The sequence below is a fragment of the Dryobates pubescens genome, chromosome 13 (assembly GCF_014839835.1).
Source record: "Dryobates pubescens isolate bDryPub1 chromosome 13, bDryPub1.pri, whole genome shotgun sequence".
In the NCBI taxonomy this organism is placed as follows: Eukaryota; Metazoa; Chordata; class Aves; order Piciformes; family Picidae; genus Dryobates; species Dryobates pubescens.
This window is the reverse complement of record NC_071624.1, coordinates 9,455,801-9,477,921: the sequence shown is the minus strand read 5'-3', so window position 1 is coordinate 9,477,921 and position 22,121 is coordinate 9,455,801. Positions and strand designations below refer to the sequence as shown.

Below are 22,121 nucleotides of genomic sequence, written 5' to 3'. Positions count from 1 at the left end.
TCCTATGTGAGGAGAGGAACATGCATTGAGAGTGCTGTTCTGCAAAGATGGGGCTGTAATACTCCCTGGAGAGTATTCTCCTAGTGCTTAAAAGCAAAAGGCTGTAGTATTCTGATGTTGTTATTTGAGGAGGTTTAGGTGTTGGGATTTTTCCCTGCCTCACACCAAACACTGCTGTGACTTTGCAAGAAGTGGTTGCTTAAGCAAGGCAGCCCTGGTCATGTGTTAATGTTCTCCAAGGACCCAACACACAAGTAAATTTAAGGAACTGCAAGACACAGAAATGCCTGTTCTGTCTTTGATATAAACAGGGCTCTTCCATTGTGTCTGCTCTTCAGAGTGAGGTTACATTCCATGTACTTACACCTTCATCAAGTCCCTCCTCATTGCCAGTTCTGCTGTTCACTTGTCTTCCCTTGCCAGATGCCAGGAAGGCCCCCTAAAGCTTTTCCTGTGCTAGGGAGAACATTAGGCTCCATTCTATGCTAAATGGACTTGCCAGGTTGCACCTAGACTGAGAACTGCAGTGTTTGTGTGGTGTTGCAGCAAATCAGGTTCATTAGCTCTGGCACATTGCAACTTGAGCATAATAGCTTGGGGGCTGTGCAGAGATGGCTGGGCCATATCTGTACCCTTTTCTCCTGCATGATATGCACTAGGTTAGCATGTGGCAAGCAGCAGTCTCTACAGCTGTCCTATGGGCATGCCTTTAGTAGACCTTAAACAAAAGCACTGCTTGCCTTTGCCTGGCCCTGCAAGGAGCATCCTGACCTAGAAAGGCAGACAGGGCTGAGTTTGGGTGCAGATCTTATTTCATTCCCCATCCTTAGGGCTTGAGACACAAGGGCTTTAGGTGGCCCTCTTATCCTTCCTTCACCATGCTCTACTGGACTATATGAATAGCCTTATGTGTAATTCAAGTTGCACGAATGAGTCTGTCCTGGTGCAGTGGTGACTCATGAAACCTTCCTTTTCTGCCTTTACAGCTGTGTTGCTTGACAGTGTTGAGCAAGAGCAGAGCTCATCTCTGGAGCAATCCTGTTTTAGAGAGCATTTCCAAAATGGTTGGCTATCCAGGGTTTTGTTTGTCTGCTTATGATCTCCCATTCCAAGATCACAGAGGAGCGTGGCCAAAGCCACATGGTGGAATGACATTATTTTACTCAAGCACTGCTTAACTCTGTTTAATCTCTCTCCTGTGCAAACACTGCTTTGTCCCCAGGTTCCTCCAACCACCCCTGTACCACAAATCAAAACCTTTGTTCACAATTTCTGAGTTGTGTGATGTAATTATGCCTTCCAGCCTGCTACTGTAATGTGAAAATGAATCCCTCTTGCTTGAGGACTTTTCAAGGAGCTCAATCTTTGGAAAGGTAGCCCTTGGAGAAGTGTACATCAGCCTATGTGGGAATGGGGTGGGGGTTGTTTGGGGGGTTGTTTTTGTGGTTGTTTTGGGGGGTTTTTTCCTCTCCCCTTGGCTACATGAGCAGCTAAAACCTGTAACCTACAGGAGCTGGAAGCTCCGTGCAGAAAATTAGCTTAGGCTGGTGGAAGAGTTGAGATCACATTTTTCTTGGCTAATTAAAGGATTAAATGCGCAGAGACTTAGAGTGAACTGTCAGTGTGCTACAGAAGAGAGCCTTTGATGGTTGAATCAGACTTGAGATTAAACAAATTGCATTTAAATAAGATATATGTGGCAAGAGTTACAGTATAGATGGGCCTTTATCTTTTACTGTCCTCCAGGGTCAGGTAGCTGGTGTGCTGTGACTAGGGCTTCCCTTCTCTTATCAGCTTTCTTTAAGTGTCTCCCCCTGGATTGTTTCAATCTGTTGCCTTCACATGTTGTAAAACTGTGTTTATTTCTTCTCATCAAGTGCTTTGTGCAGAGGAGCCTTGCGTGCTACATTATCTGATGATGATGCTGCTGCACCACACAGCAGTAGCATGGTCACATCTTTGTGGGATGTTTTATCATATCTCTCATCCTATTTAGGTTTTGCCCTTTTTTGTTTGTTGTTTGTTTTTTGCACCCTGGAGCTTTGCTGTCTGCAACTGAAGAACTAAATACTTGCTTCCCTGTGGACTCTCTTCTGTGGTTCAGTTGCAAAGCTGGTGCATGGAAAGATGTTTTTGGGTTACGTCAGTGGTTTAATGGTGTCTTCCTATACATGGTGGTGGCTGATAAAATTCTGGAGGGGTAATTAATTTCTGTAGGTTCAAAGTTCTTGCTTTCAGTTGATTGTCTTCAATAAGCTACACATGCAAATGGCTTGCTGGTGTTAGTCCCAACCCTCCTCTCACCACCTTGTTTGGATCGTATTAAATTCAGAGCTCTTAAGGGGCTGGTTTTAAGTCTTACCTTTGATAGCACTTGCAGTAGTGCAAGCTCATGAGATTCATGGTTGCTATCTCAGGACACTAGGAATAATTTTTTCACAGAAAGAGTGGACAGACATCGGAACGGGCTGCTCAGGGAGGTGGTTGAGTCACCAACCCTGGATGTGTTTAAATGTCGTTTGGATGTGGTGCTTGGGGATATGGTTTAGGGGTGACCCTTGTAGAGTAGGGTTATCAGTTAGACTTGGTGATCCTAGGGGTCTTTTCCAACCTGAATGTTTCTGTGATTCTGTGACAAAGCTTGCTTTCTGCAAAGGCAGGATTTCATCTGCAGAACATCATGCAGGGGAACAGCACATTCTGTCCATGGAGGCTTTGCACCTTTCTCTGATGCATCATGTATGAGCTGTGAAGAAAACAGGAGTGTCGGACAGCGTGAGCCAATAACTCTTTCTGATGTTGCAACCCTGTCTTGTTTTGCTCCATTTTGTTTTATTTCTTTTTAGGGAGGAAGAAGCTTGCCTTTCTCTCCCTCACAATTTTATATAGGCTAAGGGTGGGTTTGTACCCTCTTTTTGTTGGGAACATGGAGGAAATCATGAAATTGAAACTGGTGAAAATCTGCTGGGATACCTTAATCACGCAAAAAACATGGCATTACCTGCTAACTGGGTGTGGTTAGTTGGGAAATCTGACTTTAAAATTTTGTTTCCCAGGGAACTATTCCTGTTCTCACTGTTATCCAGTAGCAAAGACTGCTTCTTGCTTGGGAAAGCAGTCTTGCTTTGAATAGGATAACAACTTGATCTAATAGAAGGTGTCCCTGCCCATGACAGAAGGGATTGGAAGATGATCTTTAAGTTCTCTTCCAACCCAAACCATTTTATGGTTCCCATAAAGCTTCTGTGCCTTGAGGACTTCAGAGCTTGCAGTTTGCAAAAGAAGCAGACAGAGGTAGTGAGGTCTGCAGGGACTAAGAGCTGTTTGCTGTTTTTCTTGGAAATCCATCTTCAGATTGTGGGCATAAGGATTTGCGTCTAAATCCACATTGATTCCTCTTATGTTTCCAGCTAGGTCATGCAGATGACATGATTATCTTTCAGTTATCAAGTGAAATAAATCAGCTGCGAGCTATCTAGAGACTTGCTGTAATCTGTTTTCAATAATTTATAGATCTGTAACTGTCATGGAGTGTTTGGGCAGTTATTCCTTATGAGTTTACCTAGCAAGCTTGCTGATTTGCCTATAAAGTGTGTCCAGGTCCGTACATGCTTGCTTTATGCACTTGTGTATTCTTTATGAAAACAACCCAAGAATCAGCTAAACCAGGTGTGGACTCTATGTTCAAGCCTTCAGTTTCTCACGTGGCACATTACTGCATTATCTTCCTTTGGCTTGCATGTCAGCTGGGATGGGATTACACCATTCCTCTGTTGGGGAGTAGGAGATTTTGATTTCTGCAAGAGGGATAGGAAGGACTGCTGCTAACATTTCCCAAACTCCTTGCAAGCCTTCCTCCCTTTTTGAATGTTGTTCTGCAGGATGCCTGTTTTCCTTTATCTGTGTAGCTTAGGGATGCTGGAGAGCATGAGGAAAAACTGTAGGAATACCCTAAGCCTGGGGAGGGCTTGTGCTTTCTAGCAGAGAAGATGCCACAGCATTGGCCTCTCTAGCTGCCTGGGAGTGAGGTGCAGTTTTCTGGAGCTGGGGAGGTCTCAACAGTTGCAGCAGCAATGCAGTATGTTCCTCAGCTTGGCTCTTGACAAGCTGTTTCCCACGGTGTATAGGGAAATCAAGGTCTCAGTTCAGGAAGGCACTTGAGAGTGCATAACCTCTAGCACGTGAATGTACCCTGTGAAATCTATTGGGTTCTGTTGGAGTCAGCAAGACTGCTCCCATCCTTAAAGGTAGGCATCTGCTTAAACACCTTGCTGAATCATGTCTTGACTTTGAAAGTAGGCTCAGGAGAAACCACATTAGTTGACTCAAGGACTCTGCCTAGCTAGGTTATTGAAGATTGAAGGAGAGGGCTCAGAGAGAGAGAGGAGGATCTGGGTAAAATACTGATCCCAGGACCTTGCAAATGCTGGTGTTAGCTAGTGACTTGTGTTCTTGTCTGACTTTCTTGCCATTCATCCTGAAATCTTGCCTGAATAAAAGGTTTAAAGGTTTGGGTTAGTCACCATTCATCATAAGTATGTTGGACTTGCTGTCGTGTTTTATTGATTTATCTTAGATCTGAGTTACTACATCTTTATGTTCTCTGTAAAACTATGACTTGCTCAGGTGTGATTTTTGATTTATTATTTTTTCTTTCTTTTTCTTTCTCTCCTAATCCTTCTGTTTTCTCTGTGACTCAGATCTAGATTATAGACTCATTGGGTCCATAATCAGAGGGATGTTTGCAGAAGTAATGTGGTTTTGGACTCCCTGTTTTCTAGGAGGAAGAGGAGAGGGCTCCTGTCAGGTGGTCTTCATACAGAGAAAGAAACTTTGTTCCTGCTCAGTCACTGAATGTTTGTTGCCTCAGCCACCACTGTGGCCAGAAAACTTTGCTGGGTTTTCACTTTAATTATCAATGAAATGTTCTGCAAGCAGGAGAACAATATTTGCATAGATGTAATTCTGGAAACTGAGTGTAATGTGATCAGGAAATGGGACAGGCCCTGGCTGTTATCATGGAAGAAACTTGCTGGTACCTGCACTTTGTTTCAAATGTAATAAGATCTGACTCAGGAAAGTTTCCTGGACGTTAATAGAGAAAACTCAGTGCCCTTTTGGCAAGGGACTGCTGCTAACCTTTCTGCACAGGAACAAAAGAGACTTCTTGCAAATTCCTAAATCTGTTCTGAAAGGGCTGCTCACACTACCCTGACGATCTAGAGGAAAATGGTCTTCCTCAGAGCAAAAAGGCAGAGGGAGGGTGAGGAGTGTGTGTGTGTGTTCAGGACTTTCTTTTTCTGAGATGGAAGCCAAGAAACAAGGTGCTCTGCCAGTGTAATCTCAGTGAGAAGACATGATGCTACTTGCAAGGTATGCACAAGACAAGACCAGAGGCGCCGCAGTGCTTGATTACTGTCAAGGGCTCAGTTGGAACTTGCCTTTGCTCTTTGGCCTGCAGCATTTATGTAGAAATTGGGGACGCTGCTGCTTGCTTCCAAAGCTTTGCCTTGATGGGTCCTGCCCACATCTTAGGCAGGGAGGAAGGGGGAGGGGGGGGGGGGGGGGCTCAGAGCCTATGAAGTAAACAGGAAAATTACTCACCTTAATGATGCATTTCACTGGCTCTGCCACTTTGAGAGCCTGTCAGATTTAATATTTTGTCTTTCCTTCCATCGCCTCCCATAGATGCAATTAATATTTTATTAGAAGGATGAAGTGGTGAGGTATCTGTACTTTCCCTCAGGTGGAGGAAAGGAAGGTGAATAGGAGAGAGAGGGAATCACCTTTTTCCATTGGAGCTGCTCAGTTTTTGTTGAGAGTGTACATGCAGAGGTGTGCTCATTGACTGACTTGGCTGGTGGCTCCTTATGCCTTTGGAGCATTTCAATTCACAGTTCACGGATGTTAGCGTTGGAAAGGACCTCCGGAGATCATCAAGTCCAACCCCTCTGCCAAAGGAGGACCATAGAATCTAGTGCAGGTCACACATGAATGCATCCAGATGGATCTTGAAAGTCTCCAGAGGAGACTCCACAACCTCTCTGGGGAGCCTATTCCAGTGCTCCATGATCCTCACAGTAAAGAAGTTCCTCCTTGTGTTCAGGTGAAGGACTCCTGTGCTGTAGTTTTTTATCCATTGCCCCTTGTCCTATTGCAGGGTGCAATGGAGAAGATCCTGTCCCTTTCTTGACACCTAGCCCTCAGATACTTATAAACATTTATTAAATCCTCTCTGTCTTCTCCAGACTGAAAAGCCCCAGATCCCTGTCCTCCCAGATAGCTGCCAAGCCCTGCTCCATGGGGTGCAATGGCTGCTTCCACACTTGAGAGACATCCTGCAGCAGTTCTGCAATTGGAAACAACACAATGTTGAAGCAGATAAATTTAGGCAAGAAAATAGTGACACAGGTATCAACCTGCTCAAACTGCTTAGTCCACGGTAAAGGCTGTGTCTGATCCCTGCCTGGGAAAGACCTAATGTGCTTTGGCTGTGGATTTTAGTATAGGTAATAAAACCCGTGTTTCACAGGGGGTGGTGTCAGGTGTTTTCAAGTTTTCCAAGCTGGGCTGGGCTGTGATGCCCCAGAGCTCTCACAGTGGCTCTGTCTGCCCTGTGTTTCTGCATGGAAACTGGATGAAGAACAGAGCTACAGAGGGCTACTGTGGGAGGGCCCTGAGTTGTCACATGCACAAATTCAGGATCTGAAGGTATATGTTGCACCATACTAGGAGATAGCTCAGCCAGACCTGCCAGCTTTCCCTCTGGATGAATGTTGATGAAAACAGCCCCCTTTGAAATAAATCTGGCATCCCTCACTTGTGTTGAACTACGTTGTCTGGAGATGCACAGCAGTTTGTGTTGGTAATGTGTTCACCAGCAGGAGGATTGCTGTTGGGCCATCTGGAATGAGTAGGGAAGCTGATCCTCCACATGAGTTATGAGGGAATGAAAGAGAAATCTTTTACAGCCATGTACAAAAGGCTTAGTAGGTAACAGAAGTCTAACTATGCCTTCAGTAGCACTTCAGGAAGGCAAGGAAAAAATATGAATCACCTCTATGTGAACTTCTTCAGGGGTTCTTTCTCCTTTGAGTCTGTTGAATTAAAACTTTAAGAAAAAGTGAACAGGAAAGAAAATGTATCTGGGCAAATGTGTTAAGTATGAGAGGTCAGAAGACATAAGCCCTGATTTTTAGTTTTAAATCACTGGAATTTTCTCTTATGTCTCAGCCTACTGGAGAGTGTGCAAGGGCCAGCCTGCATCTTCTCTGAGCTTGTCAGTTACCCAGCTGGGAAGATAGATCCATATTTGACACACATATTCTCACCCTTGCAATATGCTGTCTCTGTGGCATTTTGCAAATAGACCAGCCCATTGGCAAGAGACTGAATTAGGGTAGAAATCTGTCACCATGCAGCTAAGTGTCCTTTCCAGTGTGTTGAATGGTTGAATGGCAGAGTGCCTGCTACCTCTGGATCTGCCTCTGCCCCTAAATTGCAGGCTTGGGTTGTTGCTGATTGAAAAGACTACATTGCCAGAACAGTTTTGCTGTTTTCCTTTGGGTTTTTTGATTACTCTTTCCCCTTTTTTTGCTATGTTCTCTCATCCAGCTTGGCTTGCCTCTACTGTAACAGATACTGTACTAATGACTCGTTTACTTCCTTTTGAGATGCAAATGAAATCCTCTTATTTGCAGATGAGGGAACTAAAAAATTTTGGAGTTAGGTCTTGCATCTGACCATTTCCTTGTCCCTTGCTTCCTTCCCTCGATCTTCAGTTGGTATGGAGCTATTTTGAATCTGTGACTGTATCCAGAGTTGCGGAGGACCCCAAAGCCTAGGAGTATTCTGTAGGGGGCTGTAAGGATTGACTTGCATGTCTGGAACTCTTACAGATGACTCGTGTTGCTAAAACCAGGTTAGATTTGATGGGCACAGGCTTATTTTGGGGAGCTCCAGGATTTATTTTTTATTTTGGTATTTGCTTATCTTAAATAAGCATGCACAGGAAAAAAAAATCAGTAGGGACATTCTTTGTGTGTTGCTGTAGTTCTTCCTGCTTATGGTGGAGTTCATCACCCTGTGACTTTCAGCAGGGGACAACAGTGACTGGGAGATGCACTAAAAGCTGGTGTCTGATTACTCCAGACAATGATTCCTTTCGCTGGTTACAGTTTTGGAGTTTGGCTGGTAGGATGACACATGCTGGAACCTGCGGACTTGAAACAAGTGAAATCTGGAAGGCTAATAGGAAACAAACAGCAGCCTTCCTCTTTGGCTGAACTTGGGACAGATGATTGTAAGGAAGTTTAATTCCCCACACCAAACTAGGAAGAGGTGTGAAATGGCCAATTTGGGCTTTATTTAAAGTGGCCCGTGGGCAGAACAAGTTCTGGTGGTCAATATCGGAGTCTGAGGCACATGAGTCAGGAGCAGTATGAGCTGGGGTGGGTTTGCTCTTGGGAACCTGAATATATTCTTTCCACTTCATTTCTGGAGTCCTTTAAGAAAATTTTGGGTTGTTTCAAGATACAGGTCGACTTAGACCTTTGTGAAGTCCAGGTTTGGCATCACGAATGCCTGTACACAGTGGCATACTGACCCAGGCAGCTGGTGGTTAACAGCCATGCTAAAAGTTAGGCCGATGCTGAAGGCTTTTTTGCTAGATCAGGTCTTGGAGGTTTTTATGTGGTGCATGTGCTCTGATTCAATGAGTTGAATTGCCTGAAATGACTACTGCTGGTTATGTCAATGTCAGTGTCTAGCTGATGGGACACTGTGTGTCCTACTAATCAACTCAATTTGATTTGAGCAAACGTGTAGAAGCATGCGTGTACAGTTTGTGCAGATGCAAATACTTGTAGCTTCAGTGTAGCACTCTTTCAAGTGAGGAGGATGTGGAACAGCTGAGTGTCTTTGAGGATAGGGGGGCTATGAAAGGTGACAAGAAATGCAATGGAGCTGCTTCTGCATTCACTGTAATGGCTTTAAAAAAAGCTTCTGGTAAGATTTTATTTGCTCACTGATCAATGTTCAGTAACTGAAGGGGATGTTTTTTCAAATCCAGTGTTAACAAATCCTTTAGCTTAACTTTGTTCACTCACTATTCTGCCAAATGGTAACACTCCCCACCCTTCAGGTGAGTTTGGGGAGAATGACAGTGGATTTCTTACAGCGTGTTTCTTTATGTCAGGCCATCTTTGGTAGTCAAACAGGCTGTTTATGTTGTGCACTTGTAATGTAGAAGTCACTGGGAGATCTAGGTATCAACTTGAGAGGCCAAGAGTTGAACAGGATGAAAAGAGCCTGTGTCCAGCACTTACACACGAAGAAAATAATAGCAAAAGAACACAACACCCCAGTGCTCAAAGTATAACAATGCAGCATGAGGCCCCATTCATGGGAGACTTTATTTGCAAAGGAATCCTCAAGAAAAGTCCTTTGATGAAGCAGATGCCACAGAGTGTTTTATTGATGGCCTGCAAATTGTCTGTGTTACTGTCAGTGAATTGGCAGAGCCTATGAAAATAACATCACAGGGGTATGCAGAGTCACGAGCTGGGGAGATGCTCTGATCCTCTGGAAACCAGCACAGCCTCCAGAACCTGGTATGCTTGCAAAGCATGAGTGCTTTGGCCAGCTACATTGCATTAGAAAGAACTGCACTAGGATTGGTTTGCAAGAGGGTATCTGGGAGTGTACCTCAGACTTTGAGTAATAGCATAAAATAAACGCTCACTGTAGAAGTTACCTGGGGTTGCTTAGCCTGGAGAAGAGGAGGCTCAGGGGGGAACTTACTGCTCTCTACAACTGCCTGAAGGGAGGTTGTAGCCAGGTGGGGGCTGGTCTCTTCTCCCAGACAACCAGCACCAGAACAAGAGGACACAGTCTCAAGCTGTGCCAGGGGAGATTTAGGCTGGATGTTAGGAAGAAGCTCTTCATAGAAAGAGTGATTGGCCATTGGAATGTGCTGCCCAGGGAGGTGGTGGAGTCACCATCCCTGGAGATTTTTAGAGAGAGACTGGATGAGGCACATAGTGTCATGGTTTAGTTGATAAGATGGTGTTGGGTGATAGGTTGGACTTGATGATCTTGAAGGTCTTTTCCAACCTAGTTTATTCTATTCTATTCTACCTCATTCAGTGAAAACTCTCACATTTTGTAACACAGGATCCCATCATCAGTGGGCACTTACTGTGACCCATGGAGGAAGATATTCAGCATTGGCTCAGCTTTGGCTTTCAGCACATTTAGTTGCCTTTCATACCTTCACCTCACTTCCAAAGTTTTTAGTGCAAAGTTGTCAATCAGAAATGCAAATAAGTACACATCCTTACTGTTTGAAACTTATTTGGTACTCCTGAGATTTCAGTTTCGAAACTGGCTGTGATACATGTGTGTGAGTGAGAGGGTACACAAGGTGAGGTGGTTTGACTGCAGGAGATTTATGGGTTTAGTTTTTAAAGAAATGCATTTCAAAAAGATTTTTAAAAACAAAATAGGCCACCGTTAAGGAAGAAAACTAATAAAACCAGGTAGTAAATAAAGCCTTCCTTTAGAGCCATCCCTTTGATCCAAATATACATGCAATATATTTCACAGCTTGCCTCTGAAATTTTGCATAAGAGTTTTGGGTGTGGGGTTTTTGGTTTGTTTGTGTTTGGTTTGTTTTTTTTCCCCTCTTGAAACAGTTTTTTTTTCCTTTTCTCTTTCTTTTCTCTTTTTTAAAATCTTTTCTTTTTGCTCCCCCCCTTCTCCCCCTTTCCCCCCCCTTTCCCCCCCCTTTCCCCCCCCTTTCCCCCCCCTTTCCCCCCCCTTTCCCCCCCTTGTTAGTTGTGGGGGGAGGTGTGTGTTTTATTTTTGTTGTTTGGGTTTATTTTGTTTGGTTTTGAGGTGGCAGGGTTTTGTTGTTTGTTTTTCGTTATTCATTTTTAAGTGCTTTCAAGCCAAACCTCAAGAGATCTTAATTTATTGAAGTAAATCTGTATATATGAAACCAAAATGTAAAAGCCCTCCAATATAAAGTCTTCAAATTTACTGCTGTTTCGCAGTACAAAAGTGACATGGGAAATAATGGGAAAATACTAGTGTTAATTCTCTTACCATTGTGGGTTTGCTGGCAATGTTAGGTAGGAATATTCCTAAAGCAGATAATGCCTCCTGATTAAAGTAATTTTGAATTAAAATCTCTGGGGAGCCTCAAGCGAGATGCTGAAGTATTATCGCATGAATGAATGAGATAATTTTCCTACAGATGGGAAACATAGCAGATGCTCTGAATTGTGTTGGGGAAATTCAGGGAGTCTCCTACAGCATAGCCAGCTGCATCCATCCCTCTTCTCAGCCTGCTTCAGCACTCCCTTTCGAGCTGTGCTGCATGGCTGGGAATACAGGTATCTGTAGGGTGTTGGTAGAGGACCGGATAGGAGAGCAGTGCAGAGGATTTTGTGCGGGAAGTGGGTAACAGAGAGCTGGCTTTCCCTACCAGGGCGAGATGTGCACGCAGCTCCATAGCTGCCAGAGCGGGGGTGAAAATCCTCCTTTTCACTCCACAGTAGGGCGCTGGAGCCGAGCGCAAGCGTCCCCTTTCAGCGGCCGGGTGGGCAGCAGTGAGTCCCCCGAACCCGGCCCGTGGGCTGAGCCCCGCGGGTGGCCGCGGCCGGGGTGATAGGGGCTGCGAGCAGAGGGGCCTGGCACGGGGTACAGGCTCCGCGCCTCCCCGGTTCTCCCTCCTGCCACCCTTCCCCGCTTATCTAAGCAGGTCAACACACAGATATCCGCCTATATATACATATATATATTTATTTTTTTTAAACTTTTTTCCACCCCACTTTTCAGACACGTAGCATCAGCTGCCGCCGGCCCCTGGTCCGGCGCTGGGAGCGCCGCCCGCCCCGGGGCAGTGCGCTGCTGCACCGACACGCTCCTCCCCGCTTCTCCCGTTTCTCCTGCGGTTTTGGCGGCGCTGCCCGTCCCCGCGCAGCTCGTGGGTCGCGTTCCACCCCCCCGGTCCTCTCCGCGCTGCCGGCCAGGGGGGACTCGGGGCCCACCTGCCTGATGTCAACATGTCGGAGGGTGAGGCCGGGGAGGAATGTGCCGCTCCCAGCCCGGCGCAGGTAATTAATCCCTGCGACTGACAGGTGGCAACAGGCGGCCTTTGGCTGCGGCTGCCGGGGAAAAGCGCTCGGAGGGAGGATTTGAACAGCTCAGCGGCACCGTTCGTGCGCGGCGGGCCAGAAGCGGGGACGCGCAGGGGGGAGAGGAGCCTGAAAATGAAGTCTGAGTCTCCGCAAATGCGGACGCCCTTGTATAAGTCGCTGGTCTTTCTCAAGAGGGAAAGGCGAGCGACATGGTTTTTTCCTTTGCCGCAGGGTGGAGAAGTTTGGTCAATTACTGCAAAGCACCTATCCTGGACAGTCGTTGCATGGTGGTTTCCCCTGCGAAGGATTGTGGGAGTGGTAGAGTCACCAGCCCTGGGAGGGATTAAAAAGATGTAGAGAAGTGGTGCTGTGAAACACGGTTTAGCAGGGCACTTGGGCATGTTGGGTTAATGATTGAAGTCAATGATCCTAAAGGTCTTTTCCAGCCTAAAAAAAAATTTGAGATGCTTGCAGGCATATCTTGCTGGTGGACTGTGAGGCTGCAGATTGTTGCCGTGTGTGGTGGACTTGTAGGTACACCAGGTTAGATGATTGCTAGACCAATGAGTCATGCCCACAGTTTGAATGTCTGCTACATCTACTAGCAGCAAGCTGTCTGCTTGACAAAGGACCTCAGACTAGAGCTACAGCAAGTCAGCCACTAAGCAGCGGTGTTAAGGTTACGCTGAGCTGAATATCAAATCTGGCAGGAGACCTCCATGTCCACAGCATTCCTGGTAAAGCTCCCCGGGGGCTTAGCTGCTGAGTGCCCTCTGGGCAAAAGTCAGTTCTAAGAGCATGTGTGCTGGTTCACACACACATGTGGTGTCTGTCACACACCACACTACACCACCACCCCCTGCTCCTAAGAAAGTTTATCAAAGCAAAAACATGTAAGGTGCATACCTAAATATCAATTCTTATTTTTAGTAAGTAGCTTCATTTCTTCCTAATGCCTTTTTTACTTCTTCCCTCCTAAATGAGCAAACATTGTGCAGGTAATTTTCTACTTTGTGATTCTCCTTGTTCTTACCTGTGAACGCTTTGCAAGTAAGTGTTGCTTTACCACTCTTCTAACCTGTTTTCCCCCTGCTACCCCCCTCCCTCTTCCTTCTTGGAGTTAGTTTGGTAGAGAATAAAGCACAGCAGACTGATGGCTTTGAAAATGTCACATAAAATTAATCTAGCGTTTAACTGAGTTGAGCTAAAACGTGACTACTTGAAAGAAGTTTGCAAAAGATTTGAAAGACCTGTTGTTCTGAGCAGAGGAGTCTTGTGAAGCTGTCATGCCATAAGCCAGCCTCTGGGATCACCTTCAAGGTGACATCCATCAGCGTTCAGAGAACAGACTGAACCCTGCTCCTTTTAAGGACTTAGTGGCCATAATCCCTCGGCTAGATCAAGACAGTAAAGCAAGCATTAGAGGTAGATTTCCAAGTAGGGTTTGGGGCATTTCACTGCATGAGAGTTTTGCAAGGGAACTGAGTGTTCAGTGAAAAGCTTGTATGGCACCAAGTGCTTACTTCCAGGAGACTAATGTCCTCTCTAGCAAAAGTTCGCCATTTGAGAGGTAAAAATTGTTTTGCTTTCCCCTTAAAGCCTTTGTTGACACACCTTCCGGAGAAGGGGCTCACAGAGAAATCAGACAGGTGTTGCCTGATGGTAGCTGGCATGTGTGTATTGTGATACTGAATTACCAGCCAAGATGCCAAGAGTGGGTAATATAGTATGTCTGTGCAGGCAGGTGGGGAGAGGGCAGAGCTGCAGGCACTGGAATGTTTTCTTCTTTCCTCTTGAAACATATTATTAAACAAAAAAGCTAAATTCACTTTTGTTCTCAGCAGTCTATTGAAATCTGCTTATTTGGACATGGCAGGCAGGACTCAAACCCCAAAGAAAAGTCTGAATCAAAGCCCTTTCCTCTCCCTCTTGAATGGATAACACGTCACCAGGCTCCACTCTTGTTTTAAATAATATTGTGGTCCACAAGGCTGGTAGAAGTGGTGTTTGTACTCCTCAGGCTGTTGACTCAACTTTTGTTCCTGCTGTGAGATAGTGACTTTTGTAATCTAGCTAACTGATAGGATTGTTGATTGGGTCGAGCTCATTTTTGGTATTTTTGCTCCTAATTAATTTAGGGTGTTTTACTCAAGCAAGAAATGGATGTGGGTCAGTTAACAGTCATTCTGGGAATTGTTCATCTCATGATCTTACTCCTCAACCAATGAGCATCTATCAGTTCCCATAGCAAAATGGTGGCCAGGGGGACTACCATCTCCTGCAAGATGAGATGGTTTGGGCACCACTGGAGAGAGGCAGTTGTTCTAAGAGTGGTGACCTTTGCTTGCAGGCACTCTCTGAAGGCACTGCCAGCTCCTGCATCGGGTTTTGTTTCTGAAGCTTATTTGCTTTGAAATCTATCTACAATATCCTGTCTTGCTCCGTGGATATAGCAATTATCACTGATCCAGTACGAAGCCACCATGACCTACTTGTTCACATCTATTTATGCCAATAGATGGCTGGGCGTCAGGTTACCCATGGTTGCAGCAAAGTTGGCAGAGTGGGAAACTCAAGCCCCTTACTGTCTGACAGCAGGTACCCCGTGGACAGATTTACACCGGTGTTGAATGACCTGCTGCTCGGTGATTACATGCTCGCAGGCAGCCGTCCCTGGGGTAAATGTGAAATTGTGGCTGTATGCCATGTCCCCAAGCCCTGCATACAGCCCATGAGGTTTGAACTCTTGCATTCAGGTGGCAAAAAGGTGGCACAGCCCTCCTGCTGTCTTGTCTGACACCATGCTGGGCATTGCTGCTTGCCTCCCTGTCCCCTGACCGTGTCCCAAAGCAGAGGTGGGATCCTCTTTCTCTTGAGTCTGCCCTGTGTTTTTAGGGACATGTATTACTTTGTTCACCATAATGTGTTAGCTCTTGGCTGTTTGCTTTCTGTGCATTTAAGCTGAAGGATGATGCCTTCATTGCTGTTGTAGGCAAAGGGGTCTGACAGTTTGGGTGCTGAAGGGTGGCCAAGCAGCAGATCCCTTCCTTTGCAGAGGGGCCTCACTGTTTCATCTGGAGCCATCTGGTGTTGGGCACCTCTCCTATCTTTCTGGAAGTGGTGGTGTTTATTATTGGTTTACTTATTTCCCGCCCATTCTTGTAAGCCCAGATTTCTGTCTTTGAAGATGTCATACACAAAATTACAGCCAACACCAATACTCCTGATCAATCACTGAGGGGTGTGTATCTCCTTCCATTTGTTCAATTCTCCAAATGCCTGCAGACACCAGACACGTTGGCTCCCAGGGTGTGCTCTGCCCTCCCTGCGCCATCGCACTTCCATATTTATGCTTTTCTTTCAGCCCATTGCCTTTGGGTGCCCAATTTCTTTATGCTTCAATAATGTTAAGGCATCCAAGCAATTAGCTGGCTTTTTGAGATCTTTGAGGCTTTCTTGTCCTTGAAACACTCACAGTGCTATTAGCAAGCTGACGTGTTGAGGGCAAAACAATGCTTTCTAGATTTTCTTCCTCCTTCAAATAGAAGTGATTCTTTTCCTACCTCTTGAGATGAAAAGACAACCTAGTGAGCTCACCCTTACCTTCAGCAAGGAACTGCTTTTTAATTAAAAAACAATACTGAATTTCAGGTTAAAGAAGATGTATGATATAAATCACCATCTAGATCTGTTTCGCAACTTCTTCTCCCTTTTTTTTTTTTGTAATTGTTTGGCATGTTCCCCATTTCCGCAGGCTGGGTAAATCCTTTGTGGGTTTAATCTCTAGCCTGCAGGCACATAAAATACATTGCACAATTTGGCCTTTGCATTTTAAAGAATTTTTTTTTTTTTTTTTCCCCTCTTCCTTCCCTCCCCCTCACTCTTCTCCCCCCCCATCCCTTAGCTTAAGTACCTGTAGCGTCTTCTCTGCCATATGGCAGGGTGGCATTGAGTAAGGAGGAAAGGGACCAGCTTGGCTTATTTATAATCCCTCTCCCCTCCCCAGTGTCTCTCCAAACTTTGTTTTTTCCTATGTTAGCAATGTGTACAGTTTGAAATGCAAATAATCCCTGAATATCACTTGCTAATCCTTCTGCTGCCACATCACGCGCCACCCACCCGTGCGTGCGCCAGCTCTTCCCATCCTGCCAGGGTGGATGGCTAAGTCATGCTCTCAACTGGTACGAACCTGTTGGTGCTCTGTTTGAACAGTTGGAACTGTGGACCTGGAGCTGTGTTGGCCACACCTGCTAGACTTTTTTTTGGAAAAGAGCTACCTTGAGGCTTTCACTTTTCTTTCTCTGCAATAGTGAAGAGATGGAAGGGGGGAAATGCTAGCAATTCCTGTGGGTTACGTGGTTAGAGTTACTGGGAGAGCTCTGTGTTCAAGAACATCTGAGCACCAGGAGAAAACTGAATGGAGTACTGGAGTGGAGTACTGATGAAAACTGCTGTGCTTTGGACGAACCTTGCGCAGCAGAGGAGGGAGGAGACTGGAGAGTCATGGAGGACATCCAGAAAAAATGCCTTGGATTATGTGGTACTGAACCATGGTTTCCTTGCGACCCTTCCTGCTTAGTACATGTCCTTAGTTAATTTTTTTAACAGAAAACAAGGCCCATGCCTTGATGTTTTGCTGAGTAAGGGTTCCCAGATTTGAACACACTTCAGAGAACATTGCATTAGTGGGGAACACCTTGAAAGGGATAGGCTAATGCACTCCAAATTACTACAGCAAATAAGAACATCTTGTTCTGCTTCAGGTGGTCATTGCATGGTCGCAACCTCCCTTTTGAAGCCAGCTCCTGGGTCATGCACTAGGTTTCACTGTGGACCTGGTCTTTGGGTCTCTTTTGGCCTTTGATTACTTAAAAATATTTCCTTTTTTCACCTCTCTTGTGGGCATAATGCTTTGAGTTTAGTGCTGTGGAAATTGCTAAAAATATGGTCAGCAGAGGCATGAGGTGCTTTGAAAAGGTGACTGAAATGTCAGATTTGGTATGACTGTCAAACTGGTCAGGGTCTTGCTTTCACATACTCTTGAATTCCAAGGTTCATGGTTTTATTTCATCCCTCAGCAAAAGCAGGAGGGCTTCTTACAAAACAGGATGAAACACTTTGTGTGTGGTTTCCAGTGTTTCCAGGATTACAGCGTGCTGTGAAAAGAATAATGTCTGTTTTGTAAGGCAGGTATTGTGTGTTCCTTGGAAGAGAAATAAAGACTGTATTTGTTCATGTAAAAGTGATGGTCTTTAGCTGAAGGTTTTTGCCTTTGGGAAAATTAGGATGTAGATTTATACTCTGATTTTCTAAAGCAGGTTAAAGTCCAAGGGTTTTGCTACTTGTCTGAAAGTGTGGCTGTTGTGTGAATAAATGCAATGCACATGCAGTAGCTGGCGCAGTCAGTTGGGTGTGCAAACCTCTCTCCATCCCTCTGGCATGCCTCCACCTCTCGCTGTGCATTCTGACCTGCTCTGTCTCTTTTTTCCCCATCCAGTATTCCACCGAACTGAAAAAGCTGTATTGCCAGATTGCCAAAACATGTCCCATCCAGATCAAAGTGATGACCCCACCACCTCAGGGAGCTGTTATCAGGGCTATGCCAGTCTACAAGAAAGCCGAACATGTCACTGAAGTGGTCAAACGCTGCCCAAACCACGAGCTGAGCCGGGAGTTCAACGAAGGTAAGGAGGGCAATGCTTTGCTGGCAGTACCTCTCCAAAGCTGTCTGATGAGTGGCCAGTGTGGGGATTTGGCATCAGCTTCACAGCAAACCTGCTGGGAGCAGACGTCCCTGCAACGTCTTGTGCAGCCTTTTTATTTCCTGTGCTTAGCAGAAAGCTTCAAGCTACTTTTTAGCTGTCCCTGTGCAAGCATGTCCTTGGTAAGAAAGTACTGAAATAAACCTCGTGCCCACCCAGGTTGGATGGATGTCTGTCCCCATGGCAGGCGATGCCCTTCTGGCAGCCTCTCCCTGCTCTGGCTTTGCTCTCGCAATGCAAGGCAGCTGTTCTTGTGCTCAGGAATGAGCTTCCACGTTGCTGGGACAGGGATCTAGTAACAGGATGCAATATCATCTCCAGTTCTTAATCCACGCCTCAAAGACAGACGGGCTGTTTATCTCCAGCGGGACAACACTAAGTGCCAGCATCAACTGTAGGCAACCTTTCTGTAGATTCAACACTATCAACTCAGTATTAATGTTTTAATCTTTTACTTGCTTCTCTGCATGCTAGTGAAGGAGCAGCTGTTTTAAAAATGTCCTGGGGTTTTCTGCAAACTCATGAGCTGGGCTCTGTTTTGGCCTTGGCCACTTAGGTTCACATGAGTTCAGATGAGCATGTGTTTTGATTCTATACGCATTATTTATCTCCTACTGTAAAAAAAAAAATCCCATTGGTGTAAGTTAGAAGGATGTCTTGGGAGCCTGGATCCCTTTGCTGGTTTCAGTGCACCCAGCCAGAAGAACCCCAAATAAAGGAAGGAGTTGGGAGTGTAAAATAGAGTGAGACAGATCTTCAGAACAGGTTTTCATGTTAGAAAATGCTTCTCTGGCAGATCTATATTTTTTGGTGGGTGATACCTGGTTTAATAATGAACTTCTAAGAAAGGAAAAAAAAACAAACAACAAACCCCACACATTCTTACTCTGAAATAACTCTCTGGAAATACAGTATGTTTCATGAGAGAAATTAACAGTTCGAACACAAACCAAATTCTTGAGATGAACCCGTAACAGGCTTCTCCTCTCAGAATTTAGCTGCATGTTGTAGAAACACTGAAGAAAATCTGCAGGAAGGAAACTGGTTTTTAATTATTGGAAAGAGGCCTAGAAACAGAAGGTCATGGTCCCTTCTGCTGCTGCTTTAAGCAAGTGTGATTGATGTTTTTTAATTTTTATTACTTTGAGCTGACCATTCATCAAACATGTATTTCCCTTACTGCTTGAATCTCTTTTTAGCTCCTTAGGAACAAGACTGATGGGACAGAAAAGGGCTAGCCATTGATGGGGGAAAGAGTAGGAATTAAGACTTGAAGGAATTTGTTGTCTGTGCCTTAGTGGAAGGGAAAGAAATGCTTTCACCTGGTGTGAGACTCTACAAGGAGTTATCTGCTGGAAGTGTTGCTGTGAGCTGCAGTTTAGCTGACATTTGGACTTGCTTAGTCTGAGATCTTGGGAAGCCCATGTTCACTTTTGCTCACAGGTGTCTAGCACGAGCTTGGGAGAGTCTGTGTTGCCTTTATCTGTACCCTGTGAAGGGATGCTGTAGAGGCTGGGAGATAGGCATGTCTTCTGATAGACCTCTGGGGTCAGTTGTAGAGGTTTTCCTTGATGGAAGATTTTGCTACCCTGTGCATGACTTCACTGAACAATGTCTCTTGCTTTTTGCCTCCTTCCCCTTGCAGGGCAGATTGCACCTCCCAGCCATCTGATCAGGGTGGAAGGGAACAGCCATGCTCAGTACGTAGAAGACCCCATCACCGGCAGGCAAAGTGTGCTGGTCCCCTATGAACCACCCCAGGTATGTTTTGAGCTTAGGGTGACTGCATCCCAGCACACAGAGGGGTGGGGGCTGTAACCTTAGTCAAAGGAGCTGGGATCCTGTGCCTCCCCCATCTTCATCACAATGAATTGGTTTTTTCCCTCTTTGTCAGAAATGAGCTTTTAATCACCCTCTTTATCCCTTGAAAGCAGTTCTTAATTTCTTCGAAGAAAGTTTTGTGGTGGGGCCTGTGTTGAGCTAGGCTGACTGTAGTGCAGCTGTGGAAGTACAAGAGGAGAGGCAGGGAAAAGCACAACTTTCCATCCACCATCTCTTCTGCTCATGCTCTTTGCCTCATTCAGGTTGGTACGGAGTTCACAACGGTCTTGTACAACTTCATGTGTAACAGCAGCTGCGTGGGAGGTATGAACCGTCGCCCAATCCTCATCATTGTGACACTGGAAACCAGAGAGTAAGTACTGGTTCACAAGCGTAGCCTTTTGCTTGAAAGGTGGCATTCTGGCTCCTCTTTTACTGAGAGCAGCATTGCATATCCTTAGGGATAGTTTCATGCAAAGGGCCATAAGATAAGTTTCAAATCTTTGCACGTGGCAGCAGACCAACCCCTGGGGCATCTTGACTGGGAGATGGGAGGTTTGGGTCTGTCTGTGTGTAGCCTGGTGTGAAGCTGAAGGATGCTGCTGGCCCACATCTGAGCTACCAGCTGACGTTTCCTCTCCCCTCTCTTCCTAGTGGGCAAGTCTTGGGCCGCCGATGTTTCGAAGCCCGCATTTGTGCTTGCCCAGGCAGAGATCGCAAAGCGGACGAGGACAGCATCCGCAAGCAGCAAGTCTCTGACAGCACAAAGAATGGTGATGGTACGAAGCGCCGTAAGTAGCTGGCATTGCTGGGCAGATTGCAAACCTTGCTGTCACTGGGTGCAAGTGTGACCCTGCTGCTTGTGCTGTGGGAATGGAGTGGTGCTGTGCATGGGCTTGGAGGCAGAAGGGCGTGAGATGTCTGTTCTCCCAGAGTCAATCAGCCTGAAATTGAGCTGGTGCTCACAAAACAGCGTTTGACAATCAGGGCTTGTGGGCTCTCTTGCAGTGCTGCCTGTAGTGGTTGAAGAGGGTATTTATTTGCCAACCTTAAGGTATATGGCTGGGACTCTGTACCCACTTTTTGAACTCTTACTGCTTCTTTGGGACTGTGCTGTTGTACTCTGCTCCTTCCAGCCAGTGTCTTGTGCTGTGGCATGCATCATCCAGCCACAAGGCTCTAGATTACCACTGTGTGCAAACCCTGCTCTGCCTTGGAGGTGCTCTGGCAAGTGCCCTCTGTTCTCTGAGGAGTGCAATATACCCATCAGACATGTAAGATGGGGAAACTCAGCTTTGGTTTCCTGCATCTGCTCAGTGATGGCACCAGGCTGAACAGCAAAGCAGCAAGTTTTAACAGGAGACAGACTGGAAGAGGGCTTTGCTTTCACAGTGAATTGTGCCTGCTTCCTGCCTACTTTCTTGGTTTTGCGGATCACTGATCCACAAGCAGCTCATGAGTACTGTAATACCAAAGCTTGCAGTCTCTCTGGCTAGTGCTAGTTCTAGGTACACTTTGCTGGGGTTTTGTCAGTGCTCCTTGGTGTTTCCCCAAGCTGTGTGGCCACCCGACATCTCTAAAGTTGTCTGCTTTATGGATCAGGAGCTGCAAACACAACTGGCTCTGAAGTGGCTTGGGCAGAGAGCCTTCCAAAGTGCTCCAGATCTGAACTCACCATGTACTTCATGTCTCTTTAGTATCTCTCTTTCTCTTTTACTCTTTCTCTCTTCTTTTTTAATGAGCTGCTTTTGGGGTTTCTTTCAGCTTTTCGACAAGGAACTCATGGCATACAGATGACATCTATCAAAAAAAGACGTTCCCCGGATGATGAGCTCTTATATTTGCCAGTGAGTTCTCTCTATCTTTATATTTACCCTGTATGTTTCATATCTTCCTCAGTGACTTGAGGCAAATTAGCTGCTTACCCAGACCTTGGAGAGAACTGCAGATGTGCTGTAGATTTTATTTATTGATTTATTTTATTTTTCACTTGAAGATCCTCAGAGCTACCTATTTTATATATGTACTTCAAACAAAAAATATGAAACACCCCATTAGCTGCTGCTGGAGAATGGCTTGTGCAAGGCATATGAGAATATCCCAATGGATCTATCTGTCCTGATGGAAGCATTGTCATGGGGACCTCACTGGGTTTTCTCCTCTGTTATTTCTGAGTCTTTGGTACGGGAGCTTTCTCTAGAGAAAATGGGTGTCATCTCACTGACAAAGGTGGATGCTTCTGTGGCTTTTATATCTATTTCTATTGTAATGTAGTGACAGAAGTGGAATACACAGGATCAGAAAGGGCAAGAAGTCTCTATAGTTGACTGTTCAGCTGCTTCCCCATGAGTCCTATTTTGTTGGATATGTTACAAAACATGTTCTGTTTAGAGGA

At 45.6% G+C, this 22,121-nt stretch overlaps 1 protein-coding gene across 3 annotated transcripts in view; it reads left to right on the top strand.

Moving 5' to 3' along the window:
* TP63 (tumor protein p63) overlaps nucleotides 1-22,121 on the top strand; it is a 106,747-nt gene that overhangs the window by 69,367 nt on the left and 15,259 nt on the right. The window contains exons 1-6 of one of the 3 annotated variants that reach the window (XM_054166531.1): nucleotides 12,012-12,119; nucleotides 17,641-17,827; nucleotides 19,551-19,666; nucleotides 19,990-20,099; nucleotides 20,381-20,517; nucleotides 21,491-21,573. In XM_054166531.1, the coding sequence (XP_054022506.1) occupies nucleotides 12,069-12,119; nucleotides 17,641-17,827; nucleotides 19,551-19,666; nucleotides 19,990-20,099; nucleotides 20,381-20,517; nucleotides 21,491-21,573 (684 nt within the window). In that variant the 5' untranslated portion in view covers nucleotides 12,012-12,068. Of the gene's footprint in view, nucleotides 1-12,011; nucleotides 12,120-17,640; nucleotides 17,828-19,550; nucleotides 19,667-19,989; nucleotides 20,100-20,380; nucleotides 20,518-21,490; nucleotides 21,574-22,121 lie in introns of those variants that run through there. The other 2 variants (XM_009901033.2, XM_009901034.2) reach the window with 2 other exon arrangements.